The sequence below is a fragment of the Lissotriton helveticus genome, chromosome 4_1 (assembly GCF_964261635.1).
Source record: "Lissotriton helveticus chromosome 4_1, aLisHel1.1, whole genome shotgun sequence".
NCBI lineage: Eukaryota > Metazoa > Chordata > Amphibia > Caudata > Salamandridae > Lissotriton > Lissotriton helveticus.
The window spans coordinates 201,555,815-201,580,229 of NC_136063.1; the positions used below are offsets into that span (position 1 = coordinate 201,555,815).

General features: G+C 43.3%; 1 protein-coding gene across 1 annotated transcript in view; it reads right to left on the reverse strand.

The window, feature by feature from the left end:
- The window catches only part of DENND3 (DENN domain containing 3), a 583,137-nt gene that overhangs the window by 130,018 nt on the left and 428,704 nt on the right, over window positions 1-24,415 (reverse strand). The window contains exon 16 of the mRNA XM_078686126.1: window positions 8,830-8,959. Within this exon, the coding sequence (XP_078542252.1) occupies window positions 8,830-8,959 (130 nt within the window). The remainder of the gene's footprint in view (window positions 1-8,829; window positions 8,960-24,415) is intronic.

The window sequence follows — 24,415 nt, forward strand, 5'->3', positions numbered from 1 at the left end:
CCTCGATCCTGGTTGGTAGTACCTTGAGGCGAAGTCTTGGCATTTTGTATTTTCTTAGTCTACGAACCGATCTATGCTTGGACAGCCCCAAGCCTGGAAGATGTTGTCGACCACTTCGTCGTTTAGAACCCAGTCCTGCTGTTCCTGCTGTGGCGACTGAGAGCATCTGCTTGAGAATTGGGCCCTTCAGCAACCAATCGTCCAGATAAGGGTACCCGGGGAGCTGATTTCAGTCTGAAGGGCAGCACTTTGAATTGATAGTGGGATGTTCTGACTATGAATTGTAGATATTGGCGGTGATGCCGATTTTTCGGTATATGAAAATAGGCATCTTGCAGATCCAGCGAACACATCCAATCCCCTTTGCGGAGGTGAGGATATATTTGGTGGAGAGCCAGAATGCAAAATATTTCTCGCTTGATGGACTTGTTGAGTGCTCGCAGATCCAAAATGGGTCTGTATTCCGACTTCTGACCTTTTTTCTTTTCCAGGAAGTATCTGGAATACATTCCCCGACCACCTTGCGACCGTGGGACCTTCTCTATGGCTGACATTTGGAGAAGGATGCCCACTTCCCGCTGAAGCATGTTGATCTGGTAGCTTGATGATGTTGCCAGAGGGATCGAGGTTGGACGACGTTGGAAACGTAGAGAGTACCCATTACGCAGCATAGCCAGCACCCACTGAACTTTTGTGATGGTTCGCCACTCTTGCAGATGATTTGCAACCCTTCCTCCTACTGGAGCGGTGCACAGTACTGGAGGAAGCAGAAACTCATTGCTTGGCTGGAGGGTTAGTCGAGGTAGAGGACGGACTGTTGCCTCCTCTTCCTCTGTTGGATCGCCGGTTTTGGTACTGCGATTTCTGCTGACTCGGCTGGTTTTGGTTCTTTTTCCAATGAGGGGTTTGAACCCTCTGTTGGGAAGATCGGCGATCAGTATTGTGGTAGCGGCGACAAAACTCTTTCCTCTTCGCCAGCCCTACCGCCTTCAGAGTATCTAGCTCGGTCTTCATCCGGGCCATCTCTTCATCGGGGTGCGAGCCAAGCAACGATGAACCAGAAAATGGCAGGTTGTGAATCCGGGACTGCACCTCTGGCTTCAGAGCTGTAAGGCAAAGCCATGAAGATCTTCTGGCACAAATTCCGTGGGCGTAGGAGTGAGCTGAGAGTGTAGCTCGATCCGCCGCAGCACTAATGACTTGGTTCCCCACTAAGCTGCCCTCTTGCAAAACTTCTTCGAAGTCCTTGCGGTCTTCCTTGGGTAGCTTATCTGAAAAACACTGTAACGAGTCCCACAACGCTCTATCGTAACGTCCCAATAGAGCTGACGCACTGGAGACTTTGAGACTGGATGCGGAAGTGCCACATACTTTTCTCCCCCATGAGTCTTGTGTTCTGCTCTCCTTGTCTGGTGGTACTGTAGGCGAGGAGGCCACTAAGTGGCTCTTTTTGGCGGCAATCTGGTTTTGAATCTGACTTCAAAAAGGAGGGATCCTCCTCCGATGGACAATACTTTTTTAGAATTCTCGCAGGCGCAGTCTTGAGAGTGGCTGGCGTAAGAAAAATGTCCATAACCGGCTTAAGCAGACCCGGTACCAGAGGCAGTAATGGCAGAGAAGACGTCTTCTGGTTCAAAGTCTCAAAAATGACCGAAGAAGTACTCTGTTGAACAGGCATGGTAATGTTCAGCTTGGAAGCCCCCCTGGCAAGCACGTCCTGGAATGTGCTTACATCGTCCACCGGAGAGATCATAGACGGTGGACTATCAGTAGGGTGGGTGAGTAGTCCCTTTTTGAGGAGTATGTTGAGGAGGTGGAAGGAGTTGGAGACCTGAGTCTTCTCCTTCTGCTGCGTGATCTTGATCTCCTCTTAGGTGTTGGTGCAGGGGAGCAAGTACGAGCTCTTCCTCTTGGAGGAGAAAGATCTGCATCTAGTGCTAGGCGAGCTAGCAGGGACCTGTGAGCTGGAGTGGATTCCCTTCTAACACCTGCTGTATGTGCACGATCAGCCCATAGATGTAAAGCCTGCATCCATCTGGGAGAGAGGTGAATGGATGGAGACTCCTCCGCTCTACCAGGAGAACGACGTGGAGATTTTCTTCCTTCCTGACGTGCCTTTTCTGCATGAGTACCAAAGGGAGAGCCCTGGCTACTTGCAGATGAAATAACCACCTCCGGAGAACCAGACCTTGTGATGGAACAGTGGGAGCCTGCTCTCGACGTCGATGAAGGAGACGGAGAGAAGCTTACTGAAATTGACACCGACGGAGGCCTCTGCCTCGACGTCGCATGCAATGGAGATCTTTGTCTCGACGTCGATCTTGAATGCAGGTGTATCGAAGTTGACTGCCTCGACGAAGACCCACGTCTCGATTTTGATCTTCTGCTCTTCGACGAAGGGCTGTGCCTCGACATCGAATGCAGCGTCAACGGAGACTCCTGCCTCGACGTCGATGGTGCTCACTTCGACGGATGGCTGTGCCTTGACGTCAAGCAACTTTCCTTCGACGGAGACTGCTGCCTCGACGACGAATGGCTTGCGGACGTCGATGGAGGTCCCTGCCTCGACGTCGACGATAGGACATCCGACGATCTCTTCTTCGACGGCGATCTGCGCTGAGACGTCGACGTGGACTTCAGTCTTGACATCGAAGATGATGACTTGCGTCTCAGCGTCGATAATCTATGTCTTGACATCGATTGTCACTGAAGAGTCGACGGCGGAGGATCTTCTCCCGACACCGGACGCCATTCTAACGCCGATAGAGACTTCGCTTTAGAAGTTAAAGAGCGGTGCTCCTGCGGCAAATCCCTCGACGACGATCCCACCGCCGGTCCCTTCGACGTCGAGCCCGACGCCGAAGGGGAACATATCAGGACTTACTCCTCGACGTCGAACACGCCCTTTTCTTGGTCTTTACAGGAGACCTACCTCTTTCTGAGAGGCCATAAAGACGGATTCTCTCCCTGTCCTTGATGGTTCTATTAGACAACTTCCTGCATTGTTGACAGGAGGCAGGAGAGTGGGATTCTGGAAGGCAGAGAATGCACACATCATGTGAGTCTGTCTTGGCCTTCTTTTTGCCACAGGCAGGGCTAGGATCGAACAAAGAAGGCATTTTTGACAGAAAAAAGATCTGTCACACAAAAATGGTTTAACTCTCACTCCAATATTAAAAGACGTAGAGTGAAGTCAAGAAAACCACAATAAAACAAGATAATTTGGACAGAAAAGTAAAAATAAGTAGAGAGTTGTGAATCCAGGTTCCTAACAGAAGGAGCCGGAAAGAACAACTGACCTAACTGTCACCCATGAAGCATGATGGGAAGCTAGGGGTCATGGCTGCCTTAAAGGCATGGTGCCAGCTTTTATTGAAAATGCTTTCATGTTCTATTCTATTGGTTTACAATGCAGCCTGTAGGCTAACAATGTCTACTTTATTTGCAGTTTTTACTCTTTATTTGTGCTTTACTCATTAAAAAAAATAGGAGTTCAAGTGCTACTTGCCCTCTTGTGTTTTTATGTATTGGCAAATACAGTCTTATGTGTGCAGTGACATTGTTTAGCCTCCATTTGGGAGCTGCATTGGTATGTGAAATAATTATATATATATATATATATATATATATATATATATATATATATCCATACTAATATTTTAAAGAGAGAGCCCAAACCTTTGAGGCGGGTAATCGCAGTAGCCACAGCATCAATCACAACACCCAATACAGGGTTGGAAAGGGCAGTTGCAGCAGAAGGACATAGGCTATGCAGACGGCCACCATATTTTTTTTTTTTTGCAGAGTTGTATATAGTGCGAACTTGACCCGAACTGAATCAGGTATCAGAGCGCTTTACATAGCACCAGTTACGTTACACGAGGACACACATTCATTTTTGTTAGGCATGGGGAGATTAAGTGATTTGCCCAGAATCACAGGATGTTTGGCGTCGTTACCAAGACTTGAACCCAGATCCCCAGGTCCGAGGTCGAGCGCCTTATCTGTTAGGCCAACTCCTCTATACATTTAAAAGGTAAAAGAACTGTGCCAGCAAAGTAGTCCCTTGTGGGCATGTCTGCGTTGTGCTGTGGGCGTGGGCAGGTGGCGTGACTAATGCTGGGGGCGTGGGGTACGGCCATCACATCGTGGGCGTTTGCTAGGGGCGTGACAAATGCTGGGGGCGTGACAAATGCTAGGGGCGTGTGTCCGCCCTTCATGCCATGTGAGTCGTACATACAAGCGCCAATTACGTTGCTGCGCAGCATCAAGGGTCACGCTGGGGGCGTGAGAAACGCTGGGGGCATGTGTCCGGCCTTCATGCCATGTAAACGCAATTGCGCCGCATCAAAAGGCTGTTGGGGGCGTGAGAAACGCTGGGGGCGTGTGCTACGTTCCGCCCTTCATGCCATGTGGGTCGTACATTAATCAGAAGATCGTCTGCTGTCGCCGTGTGCTGGGGGCGTGACAAACGGGTTCACCTGGAGGCCTGGTAAGTAACGTTACAGCAGCCTCTCTTGCGCGCTGTTACTGAACTCTCTCATTCAACGAAATTACACGCGCCTGCTACCATGAACCAGGGCTCTAGCCGGTCTCAGGCGGTGGATCAGTACACTAATTACACGCGCCTGATAACATCAACCAGGGCTGCAGCTGGGCCTCAAGCGGGGGAACACGCGCCTGCTAACATCAAACAGGCCTGCATCTGGACCTCAAGCGGGGGAACACGCAAATCAGCGTGCCTGCGGGGACAATTACTGCAGCCTCTCCTACTCGCTGTCACTCAACACTCTCATTAAACGGATTTACCCGCGGCTGATAACTCTCTCATTCAACGACATTACACGCGCCTGCTAACATCAACCAGGGCTGTAGCCCTGCTCAGGCGGCGGATCACTACACCAATTACACGGGCCTGCTAACATCAACCAGGGCTGCAGCTGGGCCTTCTCTGTCCCTATTCTAATGAAACAAAAAATTTTGTCTACTGCGAGATTTTAAAATAAATTGCCCTTGCCAAATACACAGATTACATACATTTTATTTCATACCCGGACAACGTCTGGAGATATATATATATATATATATATATATATATACACACACACACACACATATATATATATATATATATATATATATATACACACAGATATATACATATATACACATATACATATGTAGAGCTGTATATATATATATATATATATATATATATATATATATATATATATATATATATATATATATATATATATATATATATATATAGTTTCCATATATAATTTTTATTATTTCCTGGGTCCCCGCACATGGGCGGGAATATTCAGTGCTTATGACTATTGATGAGGATCCCCAGGAAGAGAAAGGCCTCTTAAGTAACCACAAAACTTTCAAATACTAGTAGTGAATGTGGCAAGCATAGCAGAGTAACCACAGAGAAGGAGTTATACTCTGCTGTCCTTAAAGTACTTATAACCCCAACAACACAGTCTAGTGTCCAAGCCGGACCTAAAAATATATTTTGCAGCACACTGGCCATCTGGTATCACCATGGTGAAGGAGTCGCAGAAATCCTCAGGAACAGCTGACAAAATTTAATTTACCTCGCACAGACCTAAAAACATGCAGCCTTTAATGCATAGAACACAAAGCTTGCTGTAGAAAAAACATTTTGAGACCATAACATCTATTTTCTTCGACTCCAACGGTGCAGTAAAGAAAGATTTCAGACTAACTGCTCATAAGCTCTCAGAAATTGGATGCAAAGTCAAAAAGGCCAGATGACATGGCGTGTGTCTGTTTCGTCATGCAATACAGAAATTCACTGGCAGGGTCAAGCAAGGCTTGGACCAAGCGGCCAGGAGAGACTTGGTCAGAGCTTCATTAAATGGTAGGAAGGCACTGAAGATAATGGCACAGACTGTAAGATCTCCATTAAAAAATGTGCCTTAGTCTCCACTGTAGGCAACTGTAAGCCTCAGCAGCTCTGTGCAACACCCCCACAAAAGAGGCGCTTCCTCATTTGGGAGTCCCAAGGGATAATTTAGGTCCATCTTTGGGGAACTGGCATTTTGGAGGTCAAGATGCAAACCAGAATAAAGGACAACCAAAGGTTAAAGTGACGTAAATAATAGGTGAAAATTTCAGTTTAAACATAACGTTTTAAACTGAAAAAGAAACCACTGAACTTCCACAGTTCTAATTATTTAAAGTAACTATAACTTGCATCCCACCACGCAGTGTGGTCGGCAATGATGTAAGTTGAGTTGTCATCAGTATTGTTATTGATGACATCACAGAACAAGTCAAATTGCTGTAATATGCTATATGTGAGGTCATAGGCAGTGCATGGCAAGGCCACGTGTTATAATAACTTGACCGTAGATTTTGTTTTGTTTAAAACGTTTAACCCGCTGTTTTCACCCAACTAGAAAAAAAATTCAAACAAAATAAAATAGTATTACCATACCTAGCTATAATGTCACCTTATCCTCAATGAAATTCTACTCTTTTTTTTTTTTTAAGCAAAGTAATATTTTATTACCATACGTAAGGCAAGACCTGCCCCACCCCCGCTGCGCACGGCCTTCCACCTTGTGTGGCACAGAGTTGGCTGCAGGGTCTGGCCAGCAGCAAGACCCTGCATCCAACCCCACGGCAGGCTGCTGACCACAGACAGCAAGGACCGCCATCTTAAAAAAAAAATAATAATAATTGTGCACACATAGAAATTCTTGCGAGGGGAAGCGTGGTCTGTGTGCTCTCAAGAGACATATGCCGGAATTGCAGAACCCCCCATTTTTATTTTTCATTTTAAATTGGGGAGGCAGACAGTCCAAGGCTTACTCAGGGGTGGAGCTATGACTAGAGTCTACAAATTCAGCAACGTAACATTGTAGAGCCAATGCTTTTTCTTATGGAGAGGAAAAGTACTTTATTACACACACTACTAAATATTACATACAATTTAACAACCACAAACAGAAATGGCAGAACGACATGCCTAAGGTAATACCCTTTAACTGGCCTCCCAAAAAAATGGAGGGTGCATGCTAATTAAAGTTTTCAGAGGTCATTAACTCCACAAAATGTACCCAGGAACCTCTTTGCAAGAGGCCCATTTAAGTGTTACTACTCTTATAATCTTCGATGCTGGTGGCTTTCCTTTAGCACTACCCTGTGGCCGTCAAGGCAGAACACCCCCCTCTCTCCCCAATCGGCGTTCTCCACCGGACCAGTCCATAGAAGTGAAGAAGCCTCTCCTCCAGTGTCTCCACGCTATTGTCCCCCTCAAAGAGGGGTGGGGGCTCAGCGCTCATAGCAGTGAAGAAACCGTTCCAACATAGTGCAAGTACAAGCAGTGGCGTAACGAAAGTTGAAGGGGCCCCCCTGCAAGGTACACAGATGGGCCCCTGCTACCGATTTAATTCGGAGCCCTCAGGCCTGACTACAGTGCTGAGGGGGCCCTGCAGCTTGGGGCCCCCATGCACCGTGGGGGATGCAGGGGCTTGTGTTACGCCCCTGAGTACAAGTTCATAGAATTCCGTCACTGCAGATAAGGGACTATCCAGACAAAATCCATTCTCTCTTGTCATCTGCAGGTCTCGGTGCTTCTCATAGCACTTCCCCTGTGTAGGGGTTTAAATGTGGAGGTGGCGGGTTCTAGAAGATAGGCGTCTCTGCCCAATCAAAAATGTAACATCATCTCTCCACACCAATGTTCTATCTCCCTGCCCAGCATTTTGGGATTTTTTAAATGTTGAATTCAAGCTTCAGTCAGCCACAAATCATCCAAAGCATTTAGATTAACCCCTAATTGACAAAGCAGGTTGCTTTGACACCCAAACTTCCAAAGAGTGCCCATTCCATGAGTAGTGGCAAACACTGTTTATTTGAAAAGGTGCATGGCCATTGCTTGTCGGTAAATGTGGGATAATTAGTTCATGCAGATTTCTCCATATCCTCTTTCTTTCTCAGAGAAACATGCTGTTCCTTATCAAATAGGCCTGTTTGAGGGAGGCTTTGATCTACCTGCTGGCCAGCAAAGTAGTTAACTTGGCCCACCACTGTAGTTTAAAGCTTGAATCTCATTAGGGCCTGACTCTGAAGAATACTGCAACACCCAAAGCATATGAAAGAGTACAGATATCACCAAATTAATCAATTTGCACTGAGGACATTTTTGAAGCAATAGAAAGAGATGTTAATCTTTTCTCTGGGTGGCATAGCTTTAATCTACAGTGTGAATGCAAAAAATGCACTACAGACCTGCAGTAAACGACTGTACACCGACAGTGAAGCCCTATATACTCACACTATGGTAAAACATACCTGGGGATACGTGTACACACACATATGTGAAATTAGTATAGAGGAACAGTAGACCTACATTTGAAATGTGATCACAGGCGGATAGCACTTAGTCATTTTGCGGAGCTTATACAGAGCGAGACTAATTCACAGCATCCGCTGGTACAATATTAAAAAAATATTTATAAAATCAAGTGGTTAAAAGGGCTAGAGAGGATCAGAAGCCACTTCCATATAGGTATGGACTGTGACGAAGTTAAAATATCAACAAATCCACTTGTCAAAGTGTTACAGTGAAAAAAAACAGGTAAAGCCAGGTAGACTTTTTTAAATTAGAAGCAACTCAAGGGGAACCAGTGCACATCTTAGGGTTTCAGTTATTTTACACTGGATCATATGGGAGCTATTTTGCTGCAAATTATGAAACATTGACTTTCTATGCTGAAGAGAATATGTCAGTGTGCTTAAAGATCAAAATAGACCTGCAACAATAATGACAAAGTGAACGTACAATACCTTCATTCTTTTGTCTGTCAAAATGTGACAATTTAGTGGCAGCATAGATTGCCTTGGGGGACTGCAATGAACCAACAACTGCATCCATGAGCAGGACATTCGTCAGAGCTTCCTGAACATACTGTGGATCCTGGAAAAACAACAAGTACAATAGTTTCCTCACACATCCATGTACCAGGTTTCATAGTTAAGTGCAACATGTTATTAGAGACCAATTTAAATAACACACATCAGGTACTTGTTTTTCATGCTGCATTGGTAGGTATTTATCGTGTTTCCTAATAGATAGTGGTCGCTGGGAATACTTCTGGATACCCAGTCTCAAGAAAATGTGCGGTATGTTGTTATGATATTATTGGTTTTTGATCTCCAACGCTCCGTTAACGTCCGAGTCACTTCAACACATTCTCCTGGTTGCTTAAATTATCTACTGTTTCACTTCTTTTTCTCTGCCCCATTTTCTTGAGTCCTTTTAAGAATGATGTTCTGAAAAAAACATTCTCCCCTCTTACTTAACTGGAAGATTCCTATGCCAATAACCAAACATTTATGGTTTATCTTGCAGCCTTCCTTTACATAAAGATGTTTTCTCCCTTGGAAATGCATATTTTTTTTAAAACATGACTTGGTTCATTCCACTGCCTTTCTTTACATTCTGACGTTTTCCAGCATGCTTCTTGGAAATGCATGTATGTCATGGGCAGCATTCCTTCCCTTACTCAATTTGTAGTTACTTCGTTTTTTAATTCTATTTTGTAACTTTCCAATGTTATTGTTACTTTCTACTATGATATTTTTCCGTTTATTATAAAGCACCTGAACGTCGTGGAGATACTATATATAAACCTGGGTAAATAAATCAACTAATAAATAGGATCAAGTGGTCTGTGCAACAGAGACATGCTGCTCTCCACACTGAAATAGGCTGAGCTTGCTAGTATATCTATGACTCTTTCCATCCCAAAAGATGGGAGGATAGTTGGTAGTGGGTAGCCTTGCACGAAACCAGAGGCAATGTTGCTCATAAAGACACACGCTATCTCCATATCCATAGTCAGAAACAGAGGCTTCACCCTTGCACAAGTATCCTGTTCAAAAGAAAGGCCGAGCTTTCCAGTTTCTTCTCCCGAAACTTAACAGTATGGAGCAGAATTTGCAAGTATCTTCTTAATGGTTTAAACTCAAACACTGCAAGTAAGTATTAGCAATGCAATAAATCATCTAGGGCCACCTGTCTAATGTTTTAAAGTACTTTGCTGGGCTATAGTATGCAAATTCATAGAAAATAAAATAACAGACGACCATTTTAAACAAGCATTTGCAATACAATAGGTCTCGCATTAGGAAAGTTTGAGCTATTGGTATTGTAAATGACAAATTTTTTATTTATGTTTTGTTTTTGAAAATAGCGAAATTAATAGCTTTGTCATTTACAATGCCAATAGTTATAACTTTCGCAAATGTGACACCTGTAGCATTTGTAATGCAATATGTGTTGTATTTACGTGACTTACATGTATTGATATTACAAATAACAATGGCTTTTAATTTTTTTTCAATAATTAATACTTATATAAAAGTTATTGTAATTTATAATGGCAATAGCTTAAAGTTTTGTAAATAACTTTTGTGAAGATTATGTTCAGTGTATTTTATTGCGACGAAATCCAAGAACAGAAGTGAAATATTAACATCTTTTTGTTACATTTGTAATAAAGCTTGAAACATTGAGAGAACATATTTGAACCAGGTGTTGTTGAATGGTTGCACAGTTTGGTGCTGTGGTGGTGCTGAGTGATGTGATGGCGAACGAGTGATGCTGTGGCGGTCAGTGATGCTGTGGTAGCGCATTGTGATGTTGTGGTGCCCTTGAGTGATGCTGTGGTGGTGCGGAGTGATGCTGTATGCTATGCTATGTTTTGTTTTGCTATCCTAGGTTTTGTTTTGTTATGCTATGCTATGTTTTGCTATCCTATGCTTTGATTTGTTATACTATGCTGTGTTTTGTTATGCTATGCTATGTTTTGTTATGCTATGCTTTGTTATGCTATGCTATGCTTTGTTATGCTATGTTTTGCTATGCTATGCTTTGTTATGCTATGCTATGTTTTGTTATGCTATGCTATGTTTTATTATGCAATGCTATGTTTTATTATGCTATGCTTTGTTTTGCTATGCTATGTTTTGTTGTGTTTGGTATGCTATGTTTTGCTATGCTATTATATGCTTTGTTGTGCTATGTTTTGTTGTGTTTTGTTAAGCTATGCTATGTTTTGTTGTGTTTTGCTATGTTTTGTTATGCTATGTGTTGTGTTTTGTTATGCTATGCTATGTGTTGTGTTTTGTTATGCTATGTTTTGTTATGATATGCGATGTTTTATTTTGCTATCCTATGCTTTGTTTTGTTATGCTATGTTTAGTTTTGCTATCCTATGCTTTGTTTTGTTATGCTATGTTGTGTTTTGTTATGCTATGCTATGTTTTGTTGTGTTTTGTTATGCTATGCTTTGTTATGCTATGTTTTGTTATGCTATGCTATGTTTTGTTGTGTTTTATTATGCTATGCTTTGTTTTGCTATGCTATGTTATGCTATATTTTGTTATGCTATGCCTTGTTATGCTATGCCTTGTTATGCTATGCTTTGCTATGCTATGTTTTATGCTATGCTAAGCTTTGTTTTGTTATGCTATTCTATGCTATGTTTTGTTATGCTATGTTTTGTTATGCTATGCTGGTGAGTGTGTGTGAGTGGGGGGGGTGAGAGGGTGTGTGAGGGTGAGGGTGTGTGTGTGAGGGTGAGGGGGTGTGTGTGAGGGTGAGGGGGTGTGAGTGAGGCTGAGGGTGTGTGAGGGTGTGAGGGTGTGTGAGGGTGTGAGGGTGAGGGGTGTGAGGGTGTGGGGGTGTGAGGGTGTGGGGGTGTGAGGATGGGTGACGGTGAGGGTGAGTGAAGGTGTCTGAGGGTGTGTGAGTGAGGGTGTGAGGGTTAGGGGGTGTGAGGGGATGTGAGGGTGAGGGGGGTGAGGGGGTGTGAGGGTATGTGAGGCAATGTGAAGGAGGGTGTGAGGGGGTGTGAGGGGGTGTGATGGTGAGGGGGTGTGAGGGTGAGGGTGAGTGAGGGTGAGGGAGGGTGAGGGGGTGTGAGGGAGGGTGAGGGTGTGTGAGGGTGTGTGAGGGTGTGAGGATGAGAGGGTGTGAGGCTGAGGGTGCGTTAGAGGGTGAGGGTGGGTGAGAGGGTGAGGGTGGGTGTGAGGGTGAGGGTGTGAAGGTGAGGGTGTGTGAGGATGAGAGGGTGTGAGAGTGAGGAGGTGTATAAGGATGAGGGGGTGAGAGGGTTGTGAGTGTGAGGGGGTGAGGGTGAGTGTGGGTGTGGGTGGGTGAGGGCGAGTGAGGGGGTGAGGGGGTGTGAGGGTGTGGGGGTGTAAGGGTGACGGGGGTGAAGGGGTGTGAGGGACTAGGGATGTGTGGAGGGTGAGGGGGTGTGTGAGGGTATGCGAGGGTGAGGGTGGGTGAGGGTGAAAGGGTGTGTGAGGGTGAGAGGGTGGGTGAGAGGGTGAGTGAGGGTGAGGGGGTGTATGAGGGTGAGGGGGTGTATGATGGTGAGGGGGTGTGAGGGTGAGGGGGGGTGAGGGTGAGGGGATGTGAGGGTGAGAGGGTGTGTGAGGGTGTGTGAGGGTGAGAGGGTGTGTGAGCGTGAGAGGGTGAGAGTGACGGGGTGTGAATGAGGTGTGTGAGGGTGAGGGTGTGTGGGGGTATGAGGGGGTGAGAGGGTTTTGAGGGGGTTGTGAGGGTGAGGGGGTGAGGGTGGGTGAGTGACGGTGTGTGAGGGTGAGGGGGTGTGAGGGTGAGGGGGTGTGAGTAAAGGGGTGTGTGAGGGTGAGGGTGGGTGAGGGTGTCTGGTGGTGTGAGGGGGTGAGGGTGAGTGAGGGGGTGAGAGGGAGAGTGAGGGTGAGTGAGGGTGAGTGAGGGTGTGTGAGGGTGTGTGAGGGTGGGTGAGGGTGAGTGAGGGTGTGTGATGGTATGTGAGGGTGAGGCGGTGTGAGGGTGAGGGTGGCAGGGGTGAGGGTGTGTGGGGGTGAGGGTGTGTGAGGGTGAAGGTGTGTAAGGGTGGGGGGTGTGAGGGTCCGTAAATGGTGGCAGGGCAGACATCATAAGACAGAGAGAAGAGACTGCGTGGCGACTGCGTTGGTCAGTTTCAGAATCAGGAGGGGCAGAGTCAGCACAGTCTGCGAGGATCAGCCTTTGAAGTCCAACGCTGAGGCACAGACAAATGGTGGTGTGCGATGTGCACGGGGGGGCTGGGGAGCGGCAGCCTTTGAAGTCTAATGCCGAGGCACAGACAAATGGTGGTGTGTGATGTGGCTGGCGAAGGTGTGCACGCACATAGCTCACATGAACTGTATGCGATCCGCAGCCGTTTTGGTAGACTTTTCTTTTCCGCTTACTATAATCTCGCCTATAATAGGCGAGACCTAAAAAACCAAATACCTAAATATCAACTTTGTGAAAAAACTAAATTTATAGAAATATAATTTGTTTAGAAATAGCAGGAACAGCCACAGTGTCAAAGACGAGTATAAAGTAGTGTCAAAGACAAGTATACAGTGAATGACAGGAGAACTAGCTGGATTCTGCACTGGTAATGCATAGTGGGTTAGTGTTCTTCAACGGAGGTAGGTCTTCAACTCTTTCCTAAATTGGAGCAGCCTTGGGGCGGTGCTGATGGGCACGGGGATGTTACAGATCCTGGTTGCATAGATGGAAAAGGCAGGTGGTCTTTTTAATTTTTTACATTTCCTAGATTGCAATCTTATAGTTTACTGGCTGTGTGTGTGCCGAAAAGACCAGAGATAGTGAGCTTGTGTGCAAGGTAAGTGGGGTGTAGGTCATGATGGCTCTGTTGAATGATGCAGCTGGTTTTGAAGATTGTGAGGGCCGGCAAAGGGAGCCGATGAAGCTTTGGACTAGATGGGGGTGATGTGATCATATTCCTTCAGGCCCTGGATGACAAACTGCAGTGTTTTAGATTCCTGTGAGGGGTGCCAGTGTGAGGTCTGGGAAGCATATGGACGCAAGAGTACAAGAGCTTGAACATCAGTTCTGAAGTTGCTTTTCTGGAAAAAATGGTTTGACCTTCTACCAGGAAACCGCTTGTACTGGGTCTTTGTTTTTTCTTCTTCATAGAAATGTATTTCTTGAGGTTGGTGTCCTGGGTGAATCCAAGTGGTGTAGTAGTGTGTGAAAGTTGGGGTTCGAAGCGGTCTAGGCTCAAGTCACTAAGCCAGGTTTGAACTGTTTCTTGTTCTTAACAAATAACAGGCATTCTGTCTTGGTTGGATTGATCTCTAAATGGAAGCTAGACATCTACTTCTGGATGATGTGCAAGCAGTGTTTGATGTGTTGAACGTATGAAGCAGAGGAGACTTTCAAGTAGAGATTGTATTACCGGCATACTGGTGAATCTTGGTAATTGTATCTGTGGGGAGAGCACCAAGAGGCGCCATGTAGAGTTTGAAGCTGACCCGAAACAGAATGGAACTGTTGGGAACTTCACAGGTGATAGGGTCTTTTAGGTTCCAGAGGTGCCCATGTGAACAAAAAGATGTTGGTGCATCAGTGAAAGACATTGCCAGTAAATGCCGTTGGAGACTCCAGGGTGCATAGGGGGGTGGGAGTGTCACTTATTGAGGAAGGAGAGAGGTCCATTTGTATCAGGAGGCAAGGGTCATCTTCATCTATGGTCAAAAGGGCATATTCTATGATGTACTAAGTCTCGGTGCTGCAACGTGATCTGAAACCAGACTGAAGTCATGCATTACAGCTTCACTAAGTTTCAGACCATCTCATAGGCTTCTGTAAGTAATTAAGCCTTTCCCTTCATGTATAAAATGCCCAATTGAACATTCTTCGCAAAGAATGTATATGCCTCGTTACCAATATCCAGAGTTCCAAAGGGATGGCCACCTTAGGGTCTCCCATTATAAAGGGAGATCACGTCCAATGAAAAACACTCAGTATTGTGTTCCAGGTTGACACGAGAAGTTGCTGTCATGCTGGTGAGTAAATCCAGTTTCAAGGATTAGGAGGCAAGTCCACAGTGATTTCAAGGTCAGAGGAACTTGAGTGTGATTAGAAGATTGCCTACAATAACTCTGGGAGAAGCTTTACTCTGCACATTTTGAATCTTTTGTCAAAGCATTTCTTTAAGCAGACAGGTCAGAGGTTTTTTCTAAAAAAGAAGTACAAGTCTAGCAAGTGTTTCATGTACTTAAGGTTCGCATAGGTTGCTGAAAAACCCAGCAAATAAACCAAGAAAGATAAATTCACTCCATGTATGCTGAACTTGGTATTTTCAAATAGTCACTGAACTATAATCTTAAACTATATGTTGTGAACAAATTATGAAGTAAAATACTTTTGAAAATAATCCTAATTTTGAAGGACCAATAAGCAGGGCCACTGGAATTATGTGGCAAGGGAAGACCAAATTACGTAGCAGGGTTGACTAAATTATGAGCCAAGAAAAGGCAAATTATGCAGCGTAATATGGAACATTTTGTGAAAGTATTACCTCATTATTTAACCCCTTCCACGCTCATGACGAGCTCAGCTCGTCATGAGGTACGCCTGTTGTACGCTCATGACGAGCTGAGCTCGTCATGTAACGCGGTAATTGCGAATCTTTAACGCACAGCGGTAAAACGCTTAGCGCGGATGGGGTTAATAATGTTTACACCTGTAAACAATGTCTGGGCATAGGTGGCACCTCATTAGTACCAGTTTAACACAAATATAGAAAAAAGCAACAGAACGGTGACAAGTCAACCTTTCAAAAGGGCCTTTCACTGCACAGCAAAATGCGTTGTAGTGTTTTTAGTAACATTCGAACCGTTTGAGCTAGAATTAACTTTATTTTTGTTAAACTCTGCAGGTTAGGCAGCATATAATGGATTATGTGGTAAATGTGGCAAATCAATCATTATGTGAAAAACACCATAGCCACGCAATTGCATATTTCCAGTGGCCCTGACAATATGGAAACAATACGGAAAGTACATAATGAAAATTGAAAGGAAGGAATTTCGAATCTAAAGTGATCCTAGAGCTGTAAGGCCAATTGCTTCTTCAGAGGGGGTTCACCAAGGTTGTATCCTGGCCCCTTTTTTTATTCCTTTTATACACAAATGATTTGGAGACATTTCTGCTAGAGCAGCAATGAGATTTTCCTAGTATAGGAGGCGAATCAGTACCCTTTTTGTCATATGGTAATGACACTGTTTTGATGGCTTTGACGGCCAACAGCCTCCAAAAAGCCTTAAATGCCTTTACTGACTTCATGTTGGCATTGGACCTAAAAGTACATTTTGGTAAATCTTTTATCATGGAATGTGGTCCCAACCGAACCAAAACAAGGAAATGTGTGGTGAAGGAAAAGATTATCGATAAGGTGTCAAATGTTACTTACTTAGGTAATGTTTTTAATAATATATTGAATTGGGAGCAACTGATTGTGGCCAGGGTTTAACACACTAGTAGAATAGTAGAGGGGCTGTTCTGCTTTGCTTGCAAGCTGGGACGTAAGCCGGTAGTGGAAATGATAACCCTATACAAATCTAAATGCCTGTCAGTAGCTACCTACAGGGCGGGTGTATGGGGGCATCATAAAAGTACTCGGATCCAAATTTTGGAAAATACATTCCTAAAAATATTATTAATGATCCCTATTAGTTCTCCTACATCTTTCGGTCACTCAGAAGTGGGATTTGATTTTGTCGAAGATAGAATAAACATCGCCCCACTGATCCTCTGGGGGAAAGTTTGGACCTCAGAGGACTTCTCATTTTCAAGGAGTATTCTTAGAGACTGTTTGAACCGTGAAAAGGCTCTTGCAATCCCCTGGCTTCGGTATGTCAAAGATAATTTTAATAAGATTGGGCTAGGGCACTATTATGATAATCCCGAATGTATTGAATCCAATATGAGATTGATCATAAAAAATGCATATTATGCTGAACTAAGTAGGTCTAATCGGGATCGTGGAACACGTAACTGTGTAGACGGGCGCCTAAACCATCCGCAATTTTATTTGTCCTTCACTATCCATGTACAATTGCGTTTCCTCATGACTAGATTTCGTCTTTGTACATTGCACTTTCTTGTGGCTTTTCCCAAACAGGAAAGTTGGTGTGAGAGACTAACTCTCTGTCCGTGCAATAATTCAGCCCAACAAAGCATGATGCACTTTGTGCTGTTTTGCAAGCTCTACAAAGACCCAAGGGCACACTTTATCAAGCCTGTCTTGAGCGAGATTCGACCCTATTCTTACCAAGAGGGTTTTAAATATTTACGATCTTTATCTACTGCTGCTACTTGTATTGCTGTGCTTAACTTCATTCGAACTACTTCATCAATTAGGAAAACGCTATGAATTGTAACAGGAATTTAAGTTCAAAATGATTTTATACCTTTATTTATCTGGTATTAATCTGCTAAAACTGATATGATGAATTTATTTTTTATTAAATATGGAACTTGTGCAGGGGGAGTAGGAGCCATGTAGGAGTATATGTTTTGTGTTTTAAACCTTGAAGTCTATATATGTATTTTGTGTCAGATTTTTTGCATACGTTTTTATGTATGTCTAATTATTTTATGTATGTGTGCAAACTTTTATGATTCAAATGAATCAAATAAAGTTATTTGACTGACGGAGTAGTAATCTTAACGTTGCTTTAAATCCTATATTATTTGCATTTCACATCTAGGGGGACGCCGTAACAATACGAATCTAAAAGAACCAAATAGGCTGTGAGAGAGTCCAGGATTAAAAATGTATCATGTTAAATCCCTATTCAATAGTAATTAGTAATAACAGTTATTCCGCTAAGTAGCATCTTTGAGTAATTGTAATTTGTTGTTACATAGCTCTCTACCAGCTGCTCCTCTTCCCTTAACTTTTCCCACCATCTGGCTCAAATGGTATTGATGAGGCAAATTTTGAGCTTCATGCTACTCCAGACCCTGACAGACAGTTAGCATTGATGTGATCTTGGAGTTGAGCATACTTTCCTAACTAATATTAGTAGAGTGATGGGCGAGTAGGTGGCAAGGTCAACCGGGTCTAGTGTAGGCTTATTATGGAGTGGGAGGACCTAGCCAGTTTTTAACTTCAGGCAAAATGCACTGTGTGACAAGAGTGTAAGATAATGGATTATTATTTGTACAGGGTGACTGACTATCCATCTCTATAAACAATCACAGCCCTTGTCAGAGTGAAAACTCAATGTCACTAAATTAACCAGAGTGCAACCCCCTGGTAGTTATGGCATAAAACAGACGGGCTTAAGTTAGGAATGCAAACCTACAAATAAGGGGAAACAGAGACATGATCTTTTATAGGTTAAAGTAGAAACAGCACCAAAAAGCACAAAGCACCCATGCTAGTCAATGGTTGAGGTAGCCTGGGATGTAGGCAATTTGAGGCTGACCGTGATAGAGTACGGGTCAGATACACCAACCAGATTCATCATTTTCAAAGCTTTTGCCTTCTGACTTAGTCAGTTAAGCCCCAATCCACCAAAGGAGTGTATTTCTAAACCCCCCTAGGACCTCAGGGGAGGCACTTGGGGACTCGCAGGGTGTCAAGCAGAGGTCAGGTCTAGATGCCACTCGTTAACCGTGCAGTTGTGAGAAAATCCTCTTGTAGCCCTGTAGCTTCAACAGGAGGTCAAGCCAGACTGGCAGGGAAAAGTTTCCAAAAGTCACTTTAGGCATTTTCAAGATGGCTAAAGTCTTCAGTCACACTAAACTTGGGCTCTAAGGGCTGAAGTTGTGTGTGGAGAGGGTATTGTGGTAACGCTATTGTCCACACCTAAAACTAAAATCCAACTTGAAGCAAACACTGTAACCACAATAAACCCAGAGACAGAAATCTGGTAGGACAAAGGCAGGATTCTTCAGTAACTAGACAGTGGCACGGTGGAACCACAAGAATTGCATTGGCATCCCCTTTCTTGAAGTGTACCCTAAGTGTTATATATAAAACCACAACAGACCTTTGAAGTAGGATTTTACACTGTCACAAAGAAGCCTGGTTGGAGGGGAATGGCTTGAGGGCAGGGGGACTGGACAAAGGAAGGTGCCAGCTAATATTTACTGTGACAGACAAAATCTGTCTCAAGGGTACCCAGGGTATTAAATGTACAAACACAGTAGAGCTGTCAGAAGGGATTTGACAATTTATTTTATTTGAGAGTTTTGTATAACGTAAACATGACCCAAAGGTATCATGGCGCTTTACAGAGTAAGTACAACAGCAATAACATGAGGTACACACACACACACACATATATATATATATATATATATATATATATATACATACATACAGGGATTTCAATGCTAATGTAGGAATTAATCTGTTTAGAAGTAACCATACTTTGTACATAAGATGAATTAGAATTAGAATGTTGTATCTCTCCTTAACGGAAAACTTTTTAATTGTCTTGTGCATCACTAGTTACAGTTTTTGTTTTATATATCCTTTTTAGAACACGTGAGAAAGAGCTGCGGCTTGTCAAGAGGATAGAGAGTATGAACCATCTTCTATCTTTTGAGCGACTGAATTGAGATTATTATTGAAAAACCTTAACATAAAATTTGAGTTTTTCGCCCACTAGGGCGAGATAACAAACTGACAATTTGGAAATTATATTGTGGCAATTGAAAATGTATAGAAACACATGTCGTTTTGTCCACGGAGACGAAAATGTTAAATCTGAAACTACTATTTATACGTTGCCCACTGGGGCAGAATGTAAAGAGTACTGAAAATTATGACATGTGCTGAATATGCTTGCACGAAACGAAACTCAATAAGAATATTAATGTGAAGAAATGATTCTCGTTAAAAAGCAGATGCATTGAATTATAAAAGCAAACTGCGATTTTTGTATGTGTTTTTTAAACATTGTTTAAACTTATGAGTTGCACAACAGCGAAAGTGAGCAAGGCGACTGGGATCGCCGAAAACGCGTCGGATCGCGGCACTCCTGATTCACTAAGCAAAATAATAAAAAAAACACTGCTGCATACATTACCGGATTGCAAGTGTCCATTCTTCTCTTGGAGAGTGCTGTCCTGTGCGGTACGCTTTGAGAGCGTTAGCGCACATTTATATATATATATATATATATATATATATATATATATATATATATATATAAATATATATATATATATATACACACACACACACACACACATGTATATACACATATACATTTAAATAAACTGTGTACAAAAAAAAGCAAACTAAGCACAGTGGGATATATAACAAAATCGCACCTCGAAAAAAATGTATAATACATACAACAATTGTATTAAAGTGTCTTATATCAAATAATAATACATAAACACAGAATTTTTTGAGGAAGATATAATAGGGAGTTGCTAGGGTAGGGAGAGCAGCTGCATAGATTTACCCGTGGAGGTGAAAGTGTATGGCATCTCAGCACTAGGCAGCTTGGCGCTTTACAACGTAGAACAACATCAGTCATACAAGGTACATTGAGAGCAAAATAAGAATATATAGTACACACTGCATAGTGGGATACATAAACAGAATAGCAGCGCTATAAAAGTTATATAAAAAGTGTAAATGTCAGTACAAATCAACAATAAATCACAGAAGAGTATGATTAACAGTGTACATAAGAGTGCTGAAGTAGTTATGGAAGGTGGTTGCAGGGTGGGGAGACAAAAGGCAGTGTGTTCCCTGAGATAGCGATGAGTAGAGTAACAAAGGGGTGAAGTAAAACATAGGACCAAGACTTAAAGCAGGTTATGGAGTGATGGGAAGCAGCAGCCAAATGGAGGTCAGGGTCAAACAGGGAGCGAGGACGTTGCCAGGTCCTCAATGAGAAAGGAATTTGTTGGACAGGAATTTTTTAACTTCTTTCTTAAAGAAGGATGTTGTGAGAAGCTGGCTTGGTTTATGGTGTAGACTTATGTAAGTGGGCACCGTGCACCAATCCAGACAACCCTTATGGTGATTTTAGGTCTTCAACAACTGGTAGCTGTGGAGAGCAGCCTTCAGGCTTAGTCCAGAAGGAGTGTAAAACAGCTTGTTTTACCAGAGTATAAACTTATAGGTATCGATTAAGTGAAAAAGAACCAAACAGTATATTTATAAAAATATGTATTTATTATAAGACACTCACTAACACATACCGATATCTCCTAGCCGGATATATACATAATCCACACAATACTTTTCAATAGAAACAGGTAAGTAGCACGGAATACGCAGTGGTCGCCAGGGAGAGACCAAATCATATACTAAAATAGTGGTATGCGAACCACGACACGAGTCAAGACTGTACCCAGAAGACGTAGAAGTGCTGGGGTCCCAAGGAACCACGCAAAGTAAGTAACCGGGAGCCCAACAGAGGCCGTGTGCAGAGTAGGAACACAACGGTGGGATCAATGCAAGTCAATGGGTAAGTCGCTGTTGCAATTTTAAAGAAGGACCCTTTCCAGTAGACCCTGAAGAAACCCCTTGGAAGACAGAAGGTTGAAGAGCCACCCCACCCCTGGATACCCTAGGAACCAGTATACCTACACCTGTGAAGCCAGGTGCATAGGTGCAAAGTGGCATTGGAAACCGCTGTCGAACCCAATGGAGGACTTCAGGAAGATGCCGTTGCTGGGGAAGGTTAGTGAATTCAAGGTTCAAGTTGATAAGTACTTGCAAGCAGATGGGCAGAGTCTATGCCACTCAGGAGTGAATAGGCACGGAAGGCAAATGCCCACTGATGTTGAGTGCTGCAGGAGAGATGACGGTGACCTCGGAGCTGAAGCTGTAAGGGCTAGGTGACCCTGTGAAAGACCAAGAGACGTTCACGAGCTGTCCCATGTCGGATGTTGAGAGGTCGGTGCCTGTCCGGAACGCCATCAAGCCTTGGCAACTGCTAACAACGTGGAAAGCGAAGGAATTGTAGTGTCGGGACCAGCAAGGTCCAGGTGACTCCCCACAAGCAGGGGAGTCAGGGCAGACCCGGAGCAATCAGGGGAGCCCAAAGAATTCAAAGATGTCCCTCAAGAGGACCCACAGGCACTGGAGTCGCAAGAGGACCTCGACCAGCTAACCAAAGATGCAGGCCCACGGTGCAAGTGAAGTGGTGAGGAGGAAGATCTTGGTCATTGGAGATGCTTGAGGTTGGGGTAAATTGGAGCCCGAAGATCTTGGTGGAAGGAAGCCAACAAGCCTTTGCAACTGCAAGTCGACAAGGTGCACAGGGGTTCAGTTCCTGCAGCTCCAACGAGGGATACAAGCCTCAAACTTGGTGAGAGGTCAGGGCAGGTCTCGAGGGGTGTGAAGAACCACCACCTGTATTGCTGAGCCTTTCGGAGTCTGTGGGAGGCCAGGATCTGCAGACCGGTCACCTTAGTTGCGGTGCCAGCAGATGAAAGGAGGTGAGTCCTTCACTTCAAGGGAGATTCCTTCGGGTGTCTTTGATGCCCACAGGCTTTGAAAGGTTCCTGTATGGTACACACGCACAGACGTTGCAGCAGACAAGCAGGGCAACGAGTTCAGGAGTAGCAGGAGTCTTCCTAGTTGTAGCCTTGATGCCCAGAGTGAAGTCCAGAGTGCCCAGATGGTTGAAGAGAAGTGGTGTCTTAAATTGAACCTTGTCCCATGACGAATCTGGGAACTCACCCTCAGATAAGGTCTTAAGTACCCTAAGGAAAGGGTTGGGAAGATTCAGCGTTCAAAAAGAATGCTCACATCTCCACCTGCATATTCGGTCAGGTTCTGAGAAGTCATCTGTGACCATTTAGGTCACCCAATTGTTGCTCCTAGGAGATAGCGAATAGCCATTCACACCTATTCAAATGCTAATTACTGGCTGGTAGAAGTGGGAGAACAAATGCAAACTGGCCTCCAGAGGCAGTAGGTATGGAAAAGGTAACTTTCAAAATATTTATTTTTCCAAACATTTATCAAACATATAACATTTCAAACATATAACCTCCATTTAATTGGATTTTTAATAACTATTACATTTAGTTGTTTAATAACTTTTCTAGCTGTGTCCTAACCAAAATTAGCATTATGAAATACTTTTCTAGATTTGTCCTAACCAAAATTAGCATTATGAAATTTGAACATTAGCATTGTTAAATGTGAAAATTGGCATTCGTAAATGTGATTTTTTAATAATGCAATGCTGTCCCATGGAACAGCTACCCTTGCTACACTGAAAATAGCTTTTGGGGCTTTTTCACTGTAAGGACATGTCTAACAACATATCCCTACAGGTCCTACTTTTAAGTACCATCTACCCTGCCTTATAGGTAATAAAAACCATACATAGGAGAGTCTTACAATATTGTGAAGGAACGTTTTGACTTGTCAAAAGGGATTATTTTGACAAGTTTAATTTGCAGGTTTAAACTGCAACAGCCAGGCTACAAATGATAGGCCTACAGTCATGTATGCACTGTCACTGTAGTGGGTACACAATGGGTACTGCAGTCCACTATTGCCATTCAACGTAACGTATAGCTCTTGGGTAACCGTTGTACCATACACTAGCGCCTTAGAGGAAAGTTAAATATGCCAATCGGTGATATGATAATTTCACCATTTTGAAAGGGGGAGAAAATGCATTTTATCACTGATTATTAGTAGGGGTTAAGTGTACAGAAGTCTACAGTCAGCAAAATGTAGGGCCCAGTAAAATGGTGAAAAACTAAGAGTGACCCTACAATATAAACCTTCTTTGGGAAATGAGTTACAGAAACGAAACAGGCACCGAGCATTACTGGGATGCATACTAAAACGTTGTGCCAATGGGAAATAGGTATTCAATTCTAACCTTAATCTTGATGTAAGCAATTTCATTACACGATTGGCAAAACTCAAAAACAGCTTAACATTTCACCAAGATCTTATCGTTAATCTGCTTTGGAATCTCTTGCCATTTTCAAAAGCTTATTTTAGTCTAGTACAACTAGCATAACTAGGACACTTCCAAAAATAAAATAAATATTCTTGTGTAAAACTACATACATAGAAAAGATATCAGCTGAGAAATACATAACAAAGTTATCTAATTATTTTAGAATCACAATTCCAATCATTATTATTTTAAAACCTAACCACATAGTTTCCTCAGAAAAAAATCTAAAGACCAGTTCTTAACCAGATAAAGAAATATGTTGTTCCCAAGTTATCATAGGCAAGTCCAATATAAAGATCAATATAGCATGCAAAAAGATAACCTTTATATTTTAACACAGATTGGTATAGTTCCAATGTGTTCACCACTCTATTGGATGCACATGAACCAGAGAACAGCTCGACAATGTACATATGAACTGAGTAAGTCTCTTTTCACTGTTCATTATTTAATAATATGTTCAAGTATGCAATATAGCGAGTGCTAACTACAAACAGCAGCACATCGTTTTGTTCAGAGTATTTTCTCTGCTGTAGAAACACTTCAAATACAAGGGGGGAGCAGTCTTAGATCAGTATGGGGCTGTGGGTGTGGTTGAGACCAGACTACCGAGTCCAATAAG